The 18,991-nt window shown below is 30.6% G+C and overlaps 1 protein-coding gene across 2 annotated transcripts in view; it reads left to right on the plus strand.

The window, feature by feature from the left end:
• LOC125073898 overlaps nucleotides 1-18,991 on the plus strand; it is a 108,591-nt gene that overhangs the window by 63,960 nt on the left and 25,640 nt on the right. For both annotated transcript variants that reach the window (XM_047684985.1, XM_047684986.1), the window contains exons 2-3: nucleotides 9,913-11,196; nucleotides 11,711-11,820. In XM_047684985.1, the coding sequence (XP_047540941.1) occupies nucleotides 9,913-11,196; nucleotides 11,711-11,820 (1,394 nt within the window). The remainder of the gene's footprint in view (nucleotides 1-9,912; nucleotides 11,197-11,710; nucleotides 11,821-18,991) is intronic.

Consider the following 18,991-nt stretch of genomic DNA (forward strand, 5'->3'; position numbering starts at 1 on the left):
TATAAATAAAGATTACAATGCAATGAATTGAGATGTTTACGATTTATTCTCAATTATACGAATGTCATCGTTGAGTCATTTATTGTATTGAGATTTGTGAAATTAAACTTTTATTAATGTTTATTTTTCCAGTTATTCTTAAATCTGTAATTATAGATAATATTTTGCTATTTGATTTAAGGAAATAAAAAGAAAACCTTTGCTTTGTTATAAAGAAATATATTAAATAGACGACGCAGCTAAGAAATAAACTACTTTACAGTGATTGTGTTATATAAGCTTTATTCTGATTAATTAATCAACTTTAAGGGGAAATATTTGTCTTGTCTAATTATACACAGATAATAAACCTTATACGATAAAGACTAAAGTATATTGGTCAGTTCCAACGTTCGAGTGATATCCTACCCTATTCTCATCAGTCTTTAATATATTTAATATATCATATTTGATATACATACAACCATGCTTTATGTATTTTTAATCGAATGCCAACATTATAAAGCCTACTATACACGTTTTCTTGAGATAAACCTCTTTTCTAGCGATCGTTTAAAAAGCTAAATAACAAATGAGTAAACTAACAAGATATAACGAGATACAAGGTTAATAATGCCATTAATTATGCGAATCTACTTAGTAACAGCTTGTAGCCTGAAGTCAGAGTAACTCGAATGAAAACTAGTCGGGAATCTTGAGCTTCGATGTTGTATCCACACGTTTTAATATAACTTTAAAAATAATCATATAAGACCTCTTTGATAATATTATATGCCGTGGGAAAATAACTTTTTGCGTCGTTCTTATTGCAATGGTTTTATAATCTGTGCATAATTTGTAATTATTGGATGTTACATCATTGAAGGTCATTGAAAAATGTGTGAATGTTTGTTAATCGAGACAATTCAAAGGAAGTAATTGCATACATATGCTCAATTTGTGTTGACAATTAACTCGTGAATGCCGGAAAAGGAAAATATCGTGAGGTAACCCGCATTGGAGCAGAGTTGTTGAATTAAGGAATTAATTCTTAAAAAGAAGTTAAGTCCTTAGCCCAGCAATGAGTAATTTATAGGTTTTTCTTAGGAAAAATGTTGAATGGAATTAGAATATAAAAATAGGATTTATTTATATAGATCGGGGGACTCGGTTATTTTTATACAATTAACACGGAAGACATGAACAAAACTCTATTGTCCAAGTAATGTCCACTCTCCACCAAATATTTCATTTGCCAGGGTAGCAAGGATAAAAATATTATAATAGTGTTGTCAGAACTGTACACAATTTTAATAATATATTGAAATATATTTTTTTGTATTTTTTTTAATTCGGAGGTTTATAAAATATATATACGTATAATATAGATTAAGTAAGGTCGTTAAGATTTCGTTTAAATTGGCAAAAACATGACGATGATTGCTAAAGATGTCAAAAAAAGCCGACGACAACTTTAGTGACGCGCGTCGCAATTACCAATATATTCAATACTATTAAAACGTTTTTACTCGTACGAAGCCGGGACAGGTAACTAGTTATCTATATAAACCATGATGAAAAATTGGTGATTTGGAGCATTCGCTTAGGAATATTCCTGGCATAAAAGACAACATTTTATGTTTGAATCTTCGTTCTACAATATAAACCTTTCATATAGAACCTTTTTGTATTCAAACCAGTAATGTACTATAACCTACTTTGAGATAAATAAACGGTCTTTAATTTTGTCATTTTGAGTTGCATAATAATTGGTTCGATAGATATTTCACTGCATACATTTCTATTTATTCACCTGTCAAAGTATCGTAACCCTACACGCAACTTTTTTTTAACGTACATAAGTAAAAGAAATAAATAATCGTTTTCACTTTTCCACGTTCGAAAGTGTCGACCACATACTAGGGTGTTGCACGGCGCCGGCGCCGGAGGCGAGGCGCCATCGCGACGCGGGAAAACTATGCCACAGATTATAATTGTTGTCAATTAAAATAAGTTTTTCATTTTTGAAGTATCTATATCCATACGTGGAAGACCAGAAATAACAGAACTTGTATTTATAATGGTTACTCAGACAATATTTATATTAAATTGATAGTATGGCTTTACCCTTCAGGTCTCTTCATGTGTACTACCGCAGCATTGCTTATACGTCATGTGTCTGTAACGTACGAAAGTGCATCAGTTTACGATTCGACCTCGTTGTCATAAAACATCTCAGAACAACCGTTATTTACGAGATGGATAATTAATCAAAACCCTAACAAGCTAATAGGATATTGACTAATTACTCTATAAGGAAATGATGTTAAACATTACATTTATGTATAAACATTACTCCATATTTTAAAGTATATATGTTACTGTAAAAGCTCGAACTTCGGTAAATCATAAGATTTAAGAGTAAGGTTTAGGATTTACCGACATAAGTTGGTAAATGTCAGTATTTCTGAAAATGGAACGATTTTTTCGGGCTTTTACCATTCGAATTCAGTATATGCTAGGTTTTACCGCTGTCAGCTGGTAGATGTTGGTTAGTTAAAACAATAAGTAATTCTTAATCATTTATTTCAATTAACTATTAGTCAAAACCTTAGGTGCATATTATATAGGTATCAAACGATAGTAATTAATTAACTAATCCTAAGAGTTGTTAAATCAAAGGTTTGACTGGAAAATCTTAGGATTTACCGTATTTCGGGCTTTTACAGTAACATATATATTTCAATACGTTACGTTATATTATATTATTATATATATATTATTATACGTTACACGGACTCGTGTTGGCTTGTACTTATATTTTATTGCTTTCAAAATAAAGATTTATATTAAACGATCATAAATAATATATATATATATATATATATATATATATATATATATATGTTTATAGTACATCTGTGAAAAAATAATAATAGTTGTCCTGTATCCTGTCGTGGGTCATATGTTTCATAGACTCATATATCGTCCAATTATTGCGCAAACAGCTTCAGCTTGCATAATAGTATACACAGAGACGTGCTCTATGTATAGACAATTTATCGAGAGACTTTCCCGCCACTTTCATCCCGAACTGTCATTGCATTAATGTCATAGAGCACACCCATCCATCAGGTATTGTTCCTTGAATTGCACTTTCTCTCTAGTCTATACTTATGCAAGACAATTTTCCCTTTATAACGGCCATGTATGATTTGTTTGACGTTCATAATGCTACGTGGTTCTCGTAAATTATGGTAGCCGTATTAGTATTTATCTCAAATTGTTAATTATTCTTGAAATTTAATTATTTTTTGTGATTTTTCGCCAATTGAAATGAATTATATATACTAATGTTATAAAGTAAGTCTGTTTTTTGATCTTTCACTACAAAAAAACTGAATCGAATTTGATGAAGTTTGGTATGAAGCAAACTTAAACTCTAAGGAAGAACATACCTGGGAGTATCTACTTTTTATGCATAAACTAACATCTAACGATCAACCTCTAAAAAGCGAGCAACGTCACATTCTCAGTAATATATAATTAGCAAATACACATTTCATTTTAATAATAAATCTTTTCTGTACGTATAATAAACCATAATAAGTATTTTTTTGTTATTGTCTAACCTAGACATTTTGTAATCAAGAAATAGCTTTTATGCTACAGATGTTAATAAGGCTAAGAAGGAATTACACTCATATAATAAGGCCAGCAAGCCTAGACGTAAAATAGTAAACCTTACTATATTACACACTCATTAATTAACATATTATTTAAATAAATTGTCATATATCTTCATATAGGAAATTCCAGTGTCTAGCGACCACCATAAAAATTCTCCGCTTTATTTAAATCCAACCGCATGCTTGCGAGATGCCATATTAAATATTTGAATTTAGAATAGATTTGATTGTCAAGTGCGAGCCGTAAACATGCAAGAGCTAATAAAACCTTTTTATAGACTTGTCTGTAAACTAAACAAAACGAACTGATAGTGTTATAATTTAAGACCTTCTGCAACGATATTATATTCAGTATATACATATATATGTATGTATTACACTGGCTAAGCTCCGTTTCATATACCTTAAATATATTATACAATTATTTATAGCAAATATATGTTATTATTCTTTTATAGTTCACAAAAAATGCATATACATATATGTATTAGAAAAATAAAACGGAACTAAATTTTGCTTATAATATTTAGTTTTGAATTATATTTTATAGTTTAAAGCACAATAGTTTAATACATAATCTACTATATTAAACAGACCTTATTAAAGGTATATTTTATGGTTTCACGTGTTTCTGACTCACGTTTTGAGTTTGGTTATTTGGTGTTGGTGACGCAAAATACATTTGTCATTTATCATTGTCAAAGATTATATTATCTGTGTATTTATATATTTATCTGTGATTTTATGCACACACGAATTTGTGGTGTCGATAATATTCCAAATATTTATTGGGAATCATTTTTAAATCCAAATGATTTTTTTTTTTTGTATTGAGAGAATAATTTCAAAATTTAAAATTTTCCGAATGTCTAATTTGAAGTTTGTCTTCCGTTAAGCGTACAGTATTACGCGGTTTTTTTTACAAAAGTCGCACGGATCATTTTAACTTGACAAGCTATACACTGTTACATTCATTCGAAGAGTAAATTTTTTATTCTTCATTTGAATGAAAATATTTACCCACCAATAACAAATAAAGGGAGACGTGCACTCTCGCATGGATATTTATCGTTCAATTAATTTTTTTTTTTGTTCCAAGCGTGGACGTATATTCATTTGTCTATTGCCAAGCCAGGCCAAGCCAGGCCAAGCCAGGCCAAGCCAGGCCAAGCCAGGCCAAGCCAAGCCAAGCCAAGCCAGGCCAAGCCAAGCCAGGCCAAGCCAAGCCAAGCCAAGCCAAGCCAAGCCAAGCCAAGCCAAGCCAAGCCAAGCCAAGCCAAGCCAAGCCAAGCCAAGCCAAGCCAAGCCAGCCAAGCCAAGCCAAGCTAAGCCAAGCCAAGCCAAGCCAAGCTAAGCCAAGCCTTAGAATTGAATAGCCGACCCAGTCTTTTCCGAACGTTACTCATTAACAATTATGCCAAAGGGATTGTCGCCCATGGCAACCGATAACAGAAAAAAAAGACGGGGTCGCTATAGCAACGAGGCGGTAAAATATAACGGAGTGAAAAAATATAAACGATTAATAATAAAAAATATATATAACATAGTTGTTGTTATTGCCTTTCGTTTCATTTGGGACATGTTTAGGCTTATTTTTAATTATTTTTTTCTTAGTAAACAGACTATGTATAACAAAACATTGCCAGTTCAAAAAATATAATTAAGCCATATTTGAAATTAGAAAACATGAGAGCATTCGCAGACAGAAAATTGAGGTCCATCCGCAGAACAAATGATATGATTTGCAGTACGTCCGTTTAAAATACACTATGTTGTACGAGGACTAGATCATAATAACAAATAGGTCACAGTAGTTATATTGGCATCGTGTATAACTCTATCGGCGCCGTGATACATGTGCGCTAGACTCATTCGTTTCGAGCAAATTCGGCGCCCTAGATTAATAGCAATTATCAACATATACAACCTTTTCAAAATATGTTTTCTTGATAATTGAAAGCCATTAAATGGATTTATAATTAAACTGTGGTAAAAAAAAAAAAATTGTGAGGAAATTTGAACGTGTTGGAGCAATTCGCATTGGAGCAGCGTGGTAGCTTATTAGCTTCTTACCTTCTCCTCAAACGGAGGAGTTGAGCTCCCTCTTCTCTGAGCACAATGATGACTTCACTGGTTGTTACTTACTGCACAGTTTTTAAATATAAATTGATATAAGTTATCAAATAAACATTAATTATTGTACTAAAATAAATTACATTTAGCATACTATAGTCTACTGTATTGTAAAAGTTTAGCTCAAACGATTGGAAACGAAATGGTATATAAAAGTATTTCATCGACACAGTAAGTTGAATTTGATAAAAAAAAATGACAATATGGCGCTCCTCTAAACGAAACAGTTTGTAGTAAAGTAAAGCAAGACAAGAGAGACTTACATGCATTTAATATATTTATTGAAACTGACGTAAGTCTGACTAAAACATTTTTCTATCGTCTGGAAAGACAGGACGTTAATGTCGTTGCTCTTCTGGTTTACTTTAAGACATTATTTTTTCTTGTATCAATTATATTCATTCAAATATTATTTACAAAATTAGTAATTTATTATAATAACTAAATGTTTGAAATATAAAAAAAAAAGAAAAAAGTCGTCACTAAATTCAAGCTTCTCCAAGAGGTCTAATTATATTAGTTTACTGGGGTATGTCTGACCTGGTTTTATTTTGAAAAATGATAATTAAATTCAGTATTGGGAAATCTCATTTTACTAAAGAATACAAACTTTTTTTTTAATAAATTCTAATATTTTATGATTTTTTCTATGAATATTAGGAAGAGCCCTTTTTACTGTATACCTTTGTGTTATTAAGAATTTTAGAGTGTTTTTTTTTACTGGGTGTTCTGAGTCAATTTGCATTTTGTTTATTATAAAAAATAAGTTCAATTTCTGTAAATTAATTGTTTCGTTCCAGTTCGTGTACCGTTAGCATCTGACGTTATTCAATAGTCTCTTAATGAATTTAGATTTTATACATAGAAAGTAAATACCAGATCACCAAAAGAGCTTACTATATAGCTTAAAATTTTTAAATATTTATTAATAATATCTATATTACATATAGAAATATTTATTTTGTTTATTAACATATATTAAATAAAAAGGTATCGTAATTACTATAAATTCAGATTTTTATATGTTGTCAAATCATACTCTCGAATATTTTATGGAGATTTCTTTATCATTATTTATATATCTTTTTAAGAAAATATTCATAAACCCAGTATAGTAGGTATGTATTTTGCTGACGCTACATATGTAAGTCTCTTGAACTCTGCCCTCAACAATCGTCCTTTTCCGGTGTGCAAGATGTCTTAGTCCCAAATTACAGTTTCGTAATGTGTAATATCTAGACTAATTAGTGCTTAATAGTTTTGTTTGTTATATCGGATGAAAGGAAGCAGAAAATCCAGTTAAAACTGGAATAAAAAAAGTCTTGATTATTTACTTTATTTAGACCAGTTTTAAATAGCATTTGCAAAAATCAATATTGTATTTGATAAAAACATTATCTAAAATCGAAATATATCGTCAATTCTTTGCGAAATGATTTATATGTAAAACCTTCTAAGCATCAAATATTCTATCTCGAATAAAAAAAACTCTATATCTCTCTATATCTCGAATAAAAAAACAGTACATAAACTTAATTTTAACATAAATATAACTAATGTAAATAATAATTTACACTGTTTTTCAAGATGGCGGCACTATTATCAAAATTTACGAATGCAAAGATTAAAAACAAAATCCTCTAATTTTACTATCGTAAACAAAATAAGTAATGGTTCAAAAATAAATAAATGCAATAAAAGTAATTTAAGACGATACGGAACTCATCTGGATACGGGCATAGAACACGCACTTAAGGAGCCATAAAAATTCTATTACCATTGTGAAGTGCCTAAACAAATTCGATTAGGATGGAAGAGATACGCCAACGAGGATAACCATTGAAAATGAATTTAAATTGACATGGAACAGTGAGGAATATTTATGGCAGCAAGATTTATGACCACAGATTAAAAAAACCAAGGTGTAAATTGTCTGTGGATAAAAAAAAAAAATTAAAATGAAACACTTCATTAATTTTCTCTAATGAAATAATAAATAATCATTAAGTATATTAACGAAAAAATAATAATAACGAAATAAAAAAATATGGAGATTAGAGTATTATGGAAAAATTAAAATCCATACAGATTACCTAAGTTACTTTGTAAATTGACAAATTATGGCAACATTCTTTATATTTTAAGCATTAATAAATATGAGATATAAAAAGTAAAAACAAGTTGTTATTTATTTCATAAACTAAAAGACTATATTTAGTAGTAGATAAGCAAATACCTATAATAATTAAAAAAAAATCCCAAACATACCTTCATTAAAGCTTGTGAACAACTGCCTTACTCATGAACGTTGCTCGGCTTATGTTTAGCTAATCACTGATATCTCTGTCTTTCATCATGGATTTGACATTCGAAAAAAGAAGACAATAGTATTTACCTATCACCCCCTAAATGACATAGGTAAAGCAGGAAATCTTTGATTGTCGTGACAGTAAATACTCAAACAAACTACAAAGTCATCGTTTCATTGCGTCAACGTTCTACAGGATTCCATTTCTTAACTAAAAGCTTCTTTGTAAAATACTCGTTGGGAATGACATAATCCTGACATTGTAGCGATAAAAATCAACGCTTTTTGTGTTTAAACGTATAGTCACGATAATCTATTTATAGCCCTGTTTGTATTGTAGTCAAGCGGGTGTTAATATTAATGTTTTGGAAGGTAGTGTGTTTTAAGTTTATTTTACTAAAGGCATCGCTTCAGTGCATTTTTGGAACATAATATACAATATTCGCGAGCAATCACGTCGATCGTTTGCTACTTTGTTGTGTGTTTTCGATAGACACATTTCATCGAGAAGTTTTATTACTTACGAAAATAATTTTCAGTATATATCGCAGCCCTGGCACGAGACCGTCACTTTTGCAAAAATTGAAAAAAATAGTTAAATGCGTTATAAGTGTCCTGAAGAAACCCTTTATTCTTGGTGCAATAACCGTAACACATAGTTTCTATAAAGATGGCTTGAGTTTCATTATGGTTTTGGCGCGAATCACGGCGACGCTTGGTGAATGTCAAAGTTTTAAATGCTTCTCCTGAAAAATTGCATTTTCGCAAAAGTGACCGTCACCGAGATACGATATATATATTTCTAAATAGCCTCCTGATGTCAGGTCACCACCGTTCATAGACAATAGTGTTGTAAGAAATATTAACCATTCCTTACATCGCCAATGCGCCACCAACCTTGGGAGTTAAGATGCTATATCCGTTGATCCTGTAGTTTCACTGGCTCACTCAAACCGGAACACAACATAACTCAGTATTACCTACTGCTTCCTCATCTAGACGAGCAGGAACCACGAAGAGATACTACAATCTCTTCATAATTCCTTAAAATTATCTTGCGCGACATATTATTATCATCTTTTAAACTTTAAATCATTATTTATAAAATTCATTCATATTTATAATGAACTAATACAAAAACGCTACGCCGTCGTGAAAATCTTCCTAAAATGGTAAATGGGGTAAATATAAATAAATGACATTTAAAGGGTAAAAAGACAAGTTGTTCAACCTCCTACGTAATCTTGGTATCACCTTTTTTATTGATTGATTAAAGTGTAAATAATTTATTTTTGACGTATTCGATATATCTTTAAATAGTATAAAACAAAGTAGCTTTCTGTTTTTGTCTGTATATCCGGTAAGTCCTAAATCATTCAAATAATTTGAATGCGATTTTCATTAATAAAAAGAGAAATAAACAATGTAGGTTTGTATATATAATTTATTGATACACTATATAATAATGTCCTAGAAAATTGTAGGTCTTAAAAAGGCCCTAGAAAAAATTAGTAATAATTATTATAAAATAGTAAATCTATCTTTATGTAATCCTTATTCATATAGAAATGTTTGTCATCTCGGGCATTTAATATTGATTAAAATTGTTTTTATGCTATAAATATATATATATATATATATGTGTTTAAATTATACGATAGTGGAATAGGCAATTTTAATGAATAACGCTAGTTTTCTTTTAAAACCTATTTAAATATTAAATTCTAAATTCAAATTTCGATAATAAAACAAAATTAAGTTCGCAATAAGCAATTAAAATAATTAAATTTCTTTCTTTTACAGGTAGCACCACAGACCTTACACCTACACTCATTGGTATATACGACTCTCTTCTGGAACCATCAAAAAGCTTGAGACCAGAAGCGAATCGCCTCGAAACTGCCAAAGATGCCAGAAACGATCCACCAGTACAAGACAATCAAGACACCATGACAGAGGAAAAAGATTGCGTATTACTCGCGAGTCCACCGAAAGATCCTTCAAGACTTGCTGGTGGCGTTAAACTACCCATTGCAGCGATAAACAAAAGTTCTCTTTACACGTTACGAACTAAAAGTGATAATAATGGTGCTAATGAAACTAAATGTGACCTTACCAGTGAAACGAATAAAGATAAAGTGCAAAGAACGTTAAAGGAAACAAAACAAGATACAACGTTTGATAATCTTTCGCCGAACGTCAAACGTATGATAAATAGTGCGGCTGAAACGACTACATTGAAATTTCAAAAGAAAACAATTACTGTTGGAAGATCGTCGACCAGACGCTCTAACATACCTTTAGTAGGGGCTACGTCTAAAATATCTCATTCCGGTGTTGAAATATTACCTTCTATTGAAATTTATGATCAACCAGTTGGAATAAAAACTGCGAGTAATGAATCGCCAGCTAAAACAATCCCTCTTATAAAGCCAGAATTTAAAATAAACGATGAACCAACAACGTACGATGTCCCAACGAATAATAGACCTGCTATTTATGATGTTCCTAACCCTAACAAAACCGCTTTCGAATCTCTTTCTTTACCTTTCATCGATCAATCTATCGAGCTTGCTATATCTTCTAACGATAGGGAATTCGATACAAAAGTATCATCAAAAGATAATTCACCATTAAAACCTGAAATAAAAACATCAACACCTGAAGTTTCTCCCGCCAAGTTTCCTAAAACCGTTGCCAATGGCACAAATAGTTTACATAGAAAAGATTTCGGTGTTAAGATTGATAGTTCTCCAAATAAGCTATTGAAAACTGGACCTTATCCTGAAGCAGTAGCATCCACTGGGAACCTAAAAATGATACAGGAGAAAGAAGTAATTAGATTAAATCCGCCCATTGAAGTTACTAGACCACTATCAATGAGCTCTATCGCTTCATCGAGTTCCACTTCAAGTAGTGGTGTTCAAAATAAAGGGGGAGTAAATTCTGCTTACTTAGCGTCAATCGAAAGTTTGGACGATCATAGCGATGTTGATGTAGCATCTGCTAATGGAAGCAATAATTTCGTGAACAACGTCGGTATGTTAAAAACCAGTGTATCAGAAGAAAGTCGAAGTGAACTACCGAGTAAGTAAAATTGAATTTTGTTCATAAGCTAACCTATATTTGTCTAATTTCGATCATGACCTAAGAATGTTAATTAAAGTTTTGTATTGCTATTCTGTAAAAAAACTCACCGCAGGAGACGTAAGTGAAATGTCAGAAAGTGATATGCGTTATTGAGCTGTAAGAATAAACACTTAAAAAATTCGTACAAGTCGGTTAAGTGACACATAAGACGAAATTAAAAATACACACGAATAGCCTTAGGTCTTACTAAACATCCGATCTATTATTAGAAATAGGTACTAATGGGATTGTGATAACCGGTATTTTTGATTTTGGGTAGGTTGTACCTACTTCTCCCTAATCATCAATTTAAACGGTATAAGCAGTGTTTTAAAAGCTGAAAAAATGTGTACGGGCAATGGTGTCTTGTGAAAATAATAAATAAGAAAATATTCCATTTAAAATAATCTCTTTGTTATGACATGTGTTACGATTCCGATACGAAAATAAATAAAATTTCTATTTTTACCAGGACAAAACGCTTTCGAAGAAATGCCAGGACTGTCTCAACTAGAACGCGTCTGTGCTGAAATAGTCCAAACAGAAAATGTTTACGTTGAAGACCTGAGGCAAGTCGTTGAGGTAAGATTTTAATGAATGTAATATTATAGATACAATAATTATTCTTAATCAAAGTTATTCAATGTAATGTCTATCTTATATGTATGACAAATTTTGTATTGGTACGTTTTCAAAACCTTCTTTTTCGAAATGGAAAAAGATAAACGTAATATCTTTATTGAATGATTATAAATCACATTAAATATAAATCTTTAATAGGTAGTTAGCGAATTTCTTATAATCACTTAAGAACACACTCGTAATTTCAATCTTCAAATCACCAATTTTCAAAGTACACGAGCATCTTGTGTGCTACCATACTTTTTTTTTTTTTTAAAGTACCGAATTATCGAAGGTACAAATGAATTATACCAATAAAAAAAAACAACTTTTTATGTTAATAAAGTAATAAATAAACATAAATAGTAGAACTAACTGTTTTTTTAAATCATAGAACTTTACATACTGTATTTTAAGTTAACCTTCAATATAGTTCTTTGAACTCTATTTCGTAGGAATACGTTTTTTATATTTGGCCTCTGTTTTAAGATCAAGGTCATATGGTACAAATCTTGCTAGATTTATTATTGTATGATTCATTCGATGACTCATTATCAGTTATAGAACCTGATATTTTGGTGCATGATAACATATTCATTGAACTATGTTAAAGTTAATTTAGATTGTTATATTCGTTTAAATAAAATAAAGTCGCTTCCCACCTGTACGCTTAGATCTTTTAAACGATGCAACGGATTTTAATGCGGCTTTGATTAATGAGTCAAGAAGTTTATATGTATAGTTGCTTATTATAGTGCAGAAAAGCTGAGAATATAATCTTTACTATCCGAAGCAAATAAAGATTTTTTAATTTTTGTTTGTTCTTCGATCTAAAAGTTGTTTATTTTGTACCCCCGTGGAGTTAGGATCGGTAGTATTGTTATAATTTTAGCTGAATATCGCTGATACAAATACGAAATAATTAAAAAAAGAATAAATAAGGATTTTTGCACCATATAATTCTTTATAATTGCCATGTAATTTTTTTGAAGGATTAACGCAACATTTTTTTACTTTATTCCTCCATTAAATTAACCATTCATATTGTATATAAACCGCAACCATGAACTTTGTTTCGCTAAGGCTTCTAGAAACTCAGTTACGGCAAATTTATTTAGTCCGTAAATACAATAATATTTTATAAATAAGATTATAATTTTAAGAAGAAAAGATATAACCTCCTATAACTTTAAACTGGAATATCTTTAATTCCAGACTTTTTCAAATCATTAAGACAAACGCTTAAAAATTCAAACTATATAATTTTACATATTTTAATTCGTATATCAAAAATAAAAACATGAAAAAAATAATTGTCTCGTAATTCGTTGTTTCTCTTTAACAAAGAATACGATTATATTATGAAATAAGTCTCTGGGTATTTTTCAAACCGTTATAAAAAAAAAATATATATATATACAATATATATATATATATATATTTTTTTATAACGGTTTGAAAAATACCCAGATATATATATATATATACAATGTTGTATATATATATATATATACAATATATATATATATATATACAATATATATATATATATATACAATGTTGTATATATATATATATATATATATTGTATACGTACCAACTAACTCCATTACACGAATAAGTTTTATTGCCGCACGAAAGATTCCGCAATGCAGATATTTACGTTTATTTGTATTGGAAAGGTTTTAACTATAGTAACTATTGATATTTCAAAAGCCTTAATGTGTTAGTTGATTACTTCGGACTAATTAAATTAATGTTACCTTTGTCGTGGAATGGAGTTATATTTGTTAACAATACTTCGCGATGTAAAAAGTACCTATAACTTTCTAATTAATTTTATTTTTATTTCTACTGCTGTGATAGATCATTTTATGTAAGATATCATTCTTTCTTCTTTTCTCCGTGTTTGTTGTGTTTATACCCTGTTCAAGTTAGCTTGATTTCTTTTTGACAGACAGAAGAAAATAAATTAAATGTTTTGAGGCAAAGATGCAATTACAGTCAGCCAATGTCAAAACGATAAAGTTTCGACAGAAGTTACTACTACTGTTTACATAAAAAGGCTTTCATTCATTCCATTTTTCAACAACAAGATTTTTCAGCAACAATGATTGTTGTAATAGCCGAAATAAAATACAGTCAGTTTTTCTTCCATCATCGTGCAATGAATTGGTTTTGCTGTATTCATTTTAATAGGATTGAGTTTTGTTTATTTTCCGTTCATTTCCGCTTCGAACCGCTTTGAAACACTAGCTCCGTTCCAATTCATGTTATCCGTTGCATTTTATATTTATACACACACCTTACGTAACTGTTTTGATGTGGTTTAAACTCTTTCAATTTTATTTTAGTGTTGCCATTAGTCATTATTACGAATTTAATATTGTATGCTTTTGATTTTTATCTTGTATCATGTAATCAGGTAAAGTCTGGCCTATAAAAAATTTTTTGGAAAATGTCCTTTAGAAGAAAGTGGACTTTAGAAGAGAGTTGCACTTTCCACATAAACATTCATACAAACATTTCATACTCTATTCCAACTATAACAGAAAAAAAGTTAAATAAACAAAATTTGACAGCAAATTGACGCGATATCGTTGGTTGAGAGCCTGATTAATATATGATATTCACTATGGTTTTGCGAAATAATAGCGTTTTGAACGACGACGAAACTATTATCGGAATTTTGGAAGTAAAATTAAAGTGGATATAAGTAGTTAAGTGTAATAGTGTTGCATTATTTATTAAATTTAAAGATATGAACTGATCATTTCTGGGGATGATTAGGTATGTTTTCAATTGGCCGACTTTTAATAATATTTATTTTTATATATCTTCGATTGAATTCATACATACATTTAAAACATGATTCTGTATGAATCTAAGGATCCTTTTACTTATTTGTATGTCCAAATTATGTTTTCCTCAATGAACCTCTTTAAGGGATAAGTATAACTTTTATTCTAAATTCTAGTCACGTGTGTATACCGTGTTCACTTAAATAAAAACGTTACAGAAATTCTTCAATGCTATTCTTAAATGATTGAAATAATTCTTCTTATATCTTTCAAATGATTCTGGGGTTCAATGAACTTTAAAAAAAACTTATCGAATTTTAATTTAAAGTTGTAGTTTTTACTAAGCTCGATAATTTTCGAATCCACTTAGCATAGGATTAATGGCTGCTCAGAGGAAACAGACATATTAATGATACTTTGATCAAGATAGCCGAGATGGCCAAATAGTTTTATACATTAATTTTAAATTATTTGTCCAAAATATACCACCGATATATCATGTGCTTAAATTCTATGCTTGAAGTTCTATTTCTATTGGCACGTTATGAAAAACGAATGAATGTTAATTTTTATTGATGTGCACGCATACAAGTTGACTTAAAACCGTACCGTCAATTAGACGTTTGTCTTTTTAGAATTTACGGTTTACCGTCAATTATATGTCAAGTAGCCAGAAATACACAACTTCGGTCCTTATTTTTTTTATTTTACAATATGTATTTGTTATATTACATATTTAAATTGTGAATGTTTATTACTGTTATTTTATTTTTAATAAGTAGATTATTATTATTTTATTTTAATTGACCATTTGAATGCAATTTAAATCTTTTTTTTTAATAACGCAAAATGAGTAAAACTATTCACACGCGAACATATATACACGCGCCTTTTTTTTTGTTATCATACCGTGGTTCTAAAATGCACGTGTCGTATTAAATTATGCATAATTTGTATCACACACATTCCACCAAGCGCAAGACCTTATTGGGAGGCCTTTGTTTAGAAATGAGCATCTTTTTAAATGAGATTGTTAAGTTATCGATTAAAAACTTTCAAAACACAACATTTTCGTACTAAAGTTTTCTACGTCAACAGTTGGATGTAACGAAATAAAAAAAAAGTTTAAATGCTGTCAAATGTCACCTGTCACCTGTCTTTGCTCAGGTTACCATAATAATGTTTAAAATAATACGACATCTATGTATGTTCCATAATCATAAAACAATTTTTTTTTTCATATTTTCCTTAATCATATTTAAATTTCATAAAATATGATACGTTTTGGTTATTTAAAACGGCAAAACGAAACATTGTTGCAAAATATGCAACAATGTTTCGTTTTGCCGTAAAAAGCCGTAATTACAATTTAATGTGGCTCTACCAAGTAAAGCAAAGAATGAATTTATTGTCTAAAATAAACATAAATAAAGTATATATGTATGTTTTCAAATAAATCATGAAATAGTGACATATGAATACTTAAACATGGAAATATGATCGAACATCAATTTACCAAAAATTGACATATTCGACTATACGAGACTCATAGAAAACACATTGTATGGATCCTAATAATTATTTTACAAGTGTCATTAAAACGTTATAAACATGGTAACCCTATTTGTCACCGGCCTGTCATCACTAATTAGAAATCGCTTCACTTCACACTAACGGGTGGAACTGTGTAAATAGGTACTTTTAGTTGAATTGGTTTTATAAATCCAAACCTTCATTTTGTTAAACAAAAGCTTTTCTTTATAGACAGATTATTCTGAAGAAAGACTTAAATACACTTACGAGCCCGCCCCGACTTCGTCCGGCTAAAATAAGAATTTTATTTACTCCCCAATATAATTTAAACACACCAAAAATGTCATCGAAATCTGTCCAACGATTTAGAAGTTCTGGTGTGTAACACACGTTACACGTACAGAAAATGTATTTGTAAAAATATATCGAGTTCAATCATTATATATGATTTAATTGTATCTGATTATAACATATATATATAATTGATGAACAAAAGTACCAACACTGAGTTTCTTGCCGGTTCTTCTTGTAAGTCTACATTCCTTGCGGATGGTAGATTGAAGTGTAATTATTGTATTGCGTAGAATGATTAAGATTAATTTTCTAATTTACGTTAAATTGCGTAAGGAATCTAGATAGTTACTTTATCCAAAGATCGAGCATTTAAAGAATCAATTAAGAGAAACAGAAGAAGTTTTCAAGTGCTCAGATCTCAGCTTCCATTGACAATGTAAGGAATGTTAAATTTGCTTTAGAAATTAATTAAAAACTGCGACTAAGAAGATTTGATTATGATAGTTGCCGCTCGCGGTTTCGTTTGCGTTTTAGGGTTTAGTGATAACGTGTTAAGCAACCAAGCAAAAACTTGCCTAAATGGCCTTCATTGGAAATCAAGCTTGTTTCCAACAAAAAATCATCAAAATTGGTTCAGTGGTTTGGCCGTGAAAAAACAACAGACAGACAAATAGACAGAGTTATTTTCGCATTAATAATAGCAGTCTGGATAAGTGTTTATATTAATGTAAGTATTCCACAGCCGGGTTAAAGCTTTCTCTCCCCTTAGGTAGAGAATACTTACAAAAAGTTCATTACTGTATTCGTGGGATTTGGATGTGGTAGATTTTCATCTTACACATCCCTTACGAGATGAATTACAAATAAAACATACGGTATATTTAACAAATATAAAATTCATATTCGTAGAGTAAACGAACTTACGTAAACGAAATATGACGAAATTGAAACCCGTTTAATTAAAGCAATTATTAAGATTGCGCGTGTTCCTTTGAAACGGCAGCGAGCTAGAAGTGATATCATGAACTTAATATAATTATGGTCTAATAGCAATGGCGTTTGAAGCATTCAAGGGTGGCCTTGTTTACGTAAACAGAGTGAAGTAAATGATATAGTATTTTACCATTAGGGGGTTTTGTATAAAGTCAGGGGCCCTGCGCTCGATCCCCTTGTTACTGGTTTATAGGTATAAAGTTAATTTATAATTGTCACTTGTTCAATAAGAAATATAATGTAGCTATCTCAAAAAGTTTACACATGCTTAATATAAATTTGGATTTCCTGTTGAACGCAACACGACGAATATATATTATGTACATATATGTTCGTGAATATTTATGTCATTACATTTATAACATTACATTAACAAATATTAACCGCTCTTTCCGTATGGAAGAAAGTAGCTTATTCCGACATTTCGCTTTGGTAGAAAAAATGGAGCAGATTTTTTTTCCGATATGAACAAATTTCCTCACGATGTTTTTTTTTTCCGAATACAAATTTAGCTCATGGAAACTCGTATAGTACGACACAACTTAACAATACCTACTTAACAAAACAATCGGTTTTATTGAATTTGCCGATGCGACATCTAAATTGTGTCTTACTATACGTGCTTTAATATATTAGATGTCATCAGCTGAAGCCATTTCGATATGTTTTGTTCTGAGGTCTGTATAGTAATTCGGAAATAACTTCAAAGTCGTCAAACCTGTCACCATTAGCGGGATGACATTGTTAATGAGCAACGCAACGCTTGACAGCCACGGAGACAGACGATTAGGAAATGTCTAAAAATAAACGCCAAATATCAAAGCTTAGTGGATTTTTCTTATACACTACAAATTATAAAATAAACTCCTCCCACCGCCTCTGTACGCAATAAACCCAAAAACTACCAAACGGATTTTTATGCGGTTTCCACTAACGGACGGAGTGGCTCCTGAGGAAGGTTTAGGTGTATAATCCATTATGATTTTGTAAATTGACTGAAATATGATGATGATTGTTGAATTGTCTACCAGCACACGTGTTCCTCCCCCTCTTGTAACCGGTTCTGGGACGAATATACGATCTCTTTGATCACTACTGCAATAGATTGATTTAACAAATAAGAAGTGAACCAAGATGCTTCAGTCACAACACGTGAGCCTAAGGTTGCAAATATTATTAATTCTAACCCTAGTTTTAAAATGTTTATTTTCTTTTGTTTTTATAAATAATCTCGTTAAGTATAACACCGTGAAATTTCAATGTTTCCACCAACCTGCATTAAAGCAGCATGGTAATGTAAGTTTCAAACTTCAAGAGAAGAGAAAGTTGCCCAGCAGTGGGATTTACAGTCACTAAAAACTCGACGGCAGTAAAAAATAACGGCAATGCGCGCGTTGTAATGTTTAAATCGTTAAGTGAAATAAAGATAAATTCAAAGACAAGCGAATAAACGTTGTTTGTTGAACCGTAAGTCCGATGTCCTCCGGCCAATTATCTCGGAAAACTAAATT

The sequence above is a fragment of the Vanessa atalanta genome, chromosome 26, assembly GCF_905147765.1.
Source record: "Vanessa atalanta chromosome 26, ilVanAtal1.2, whole genome shotgun sequence".
Classification (NCBI taxonomy): Eukaryota; Metazoa; Arthropoda; class Insecta; order Lepidoptera; family Nymphalidae; genus Vanessa; species Vanessa atalanta.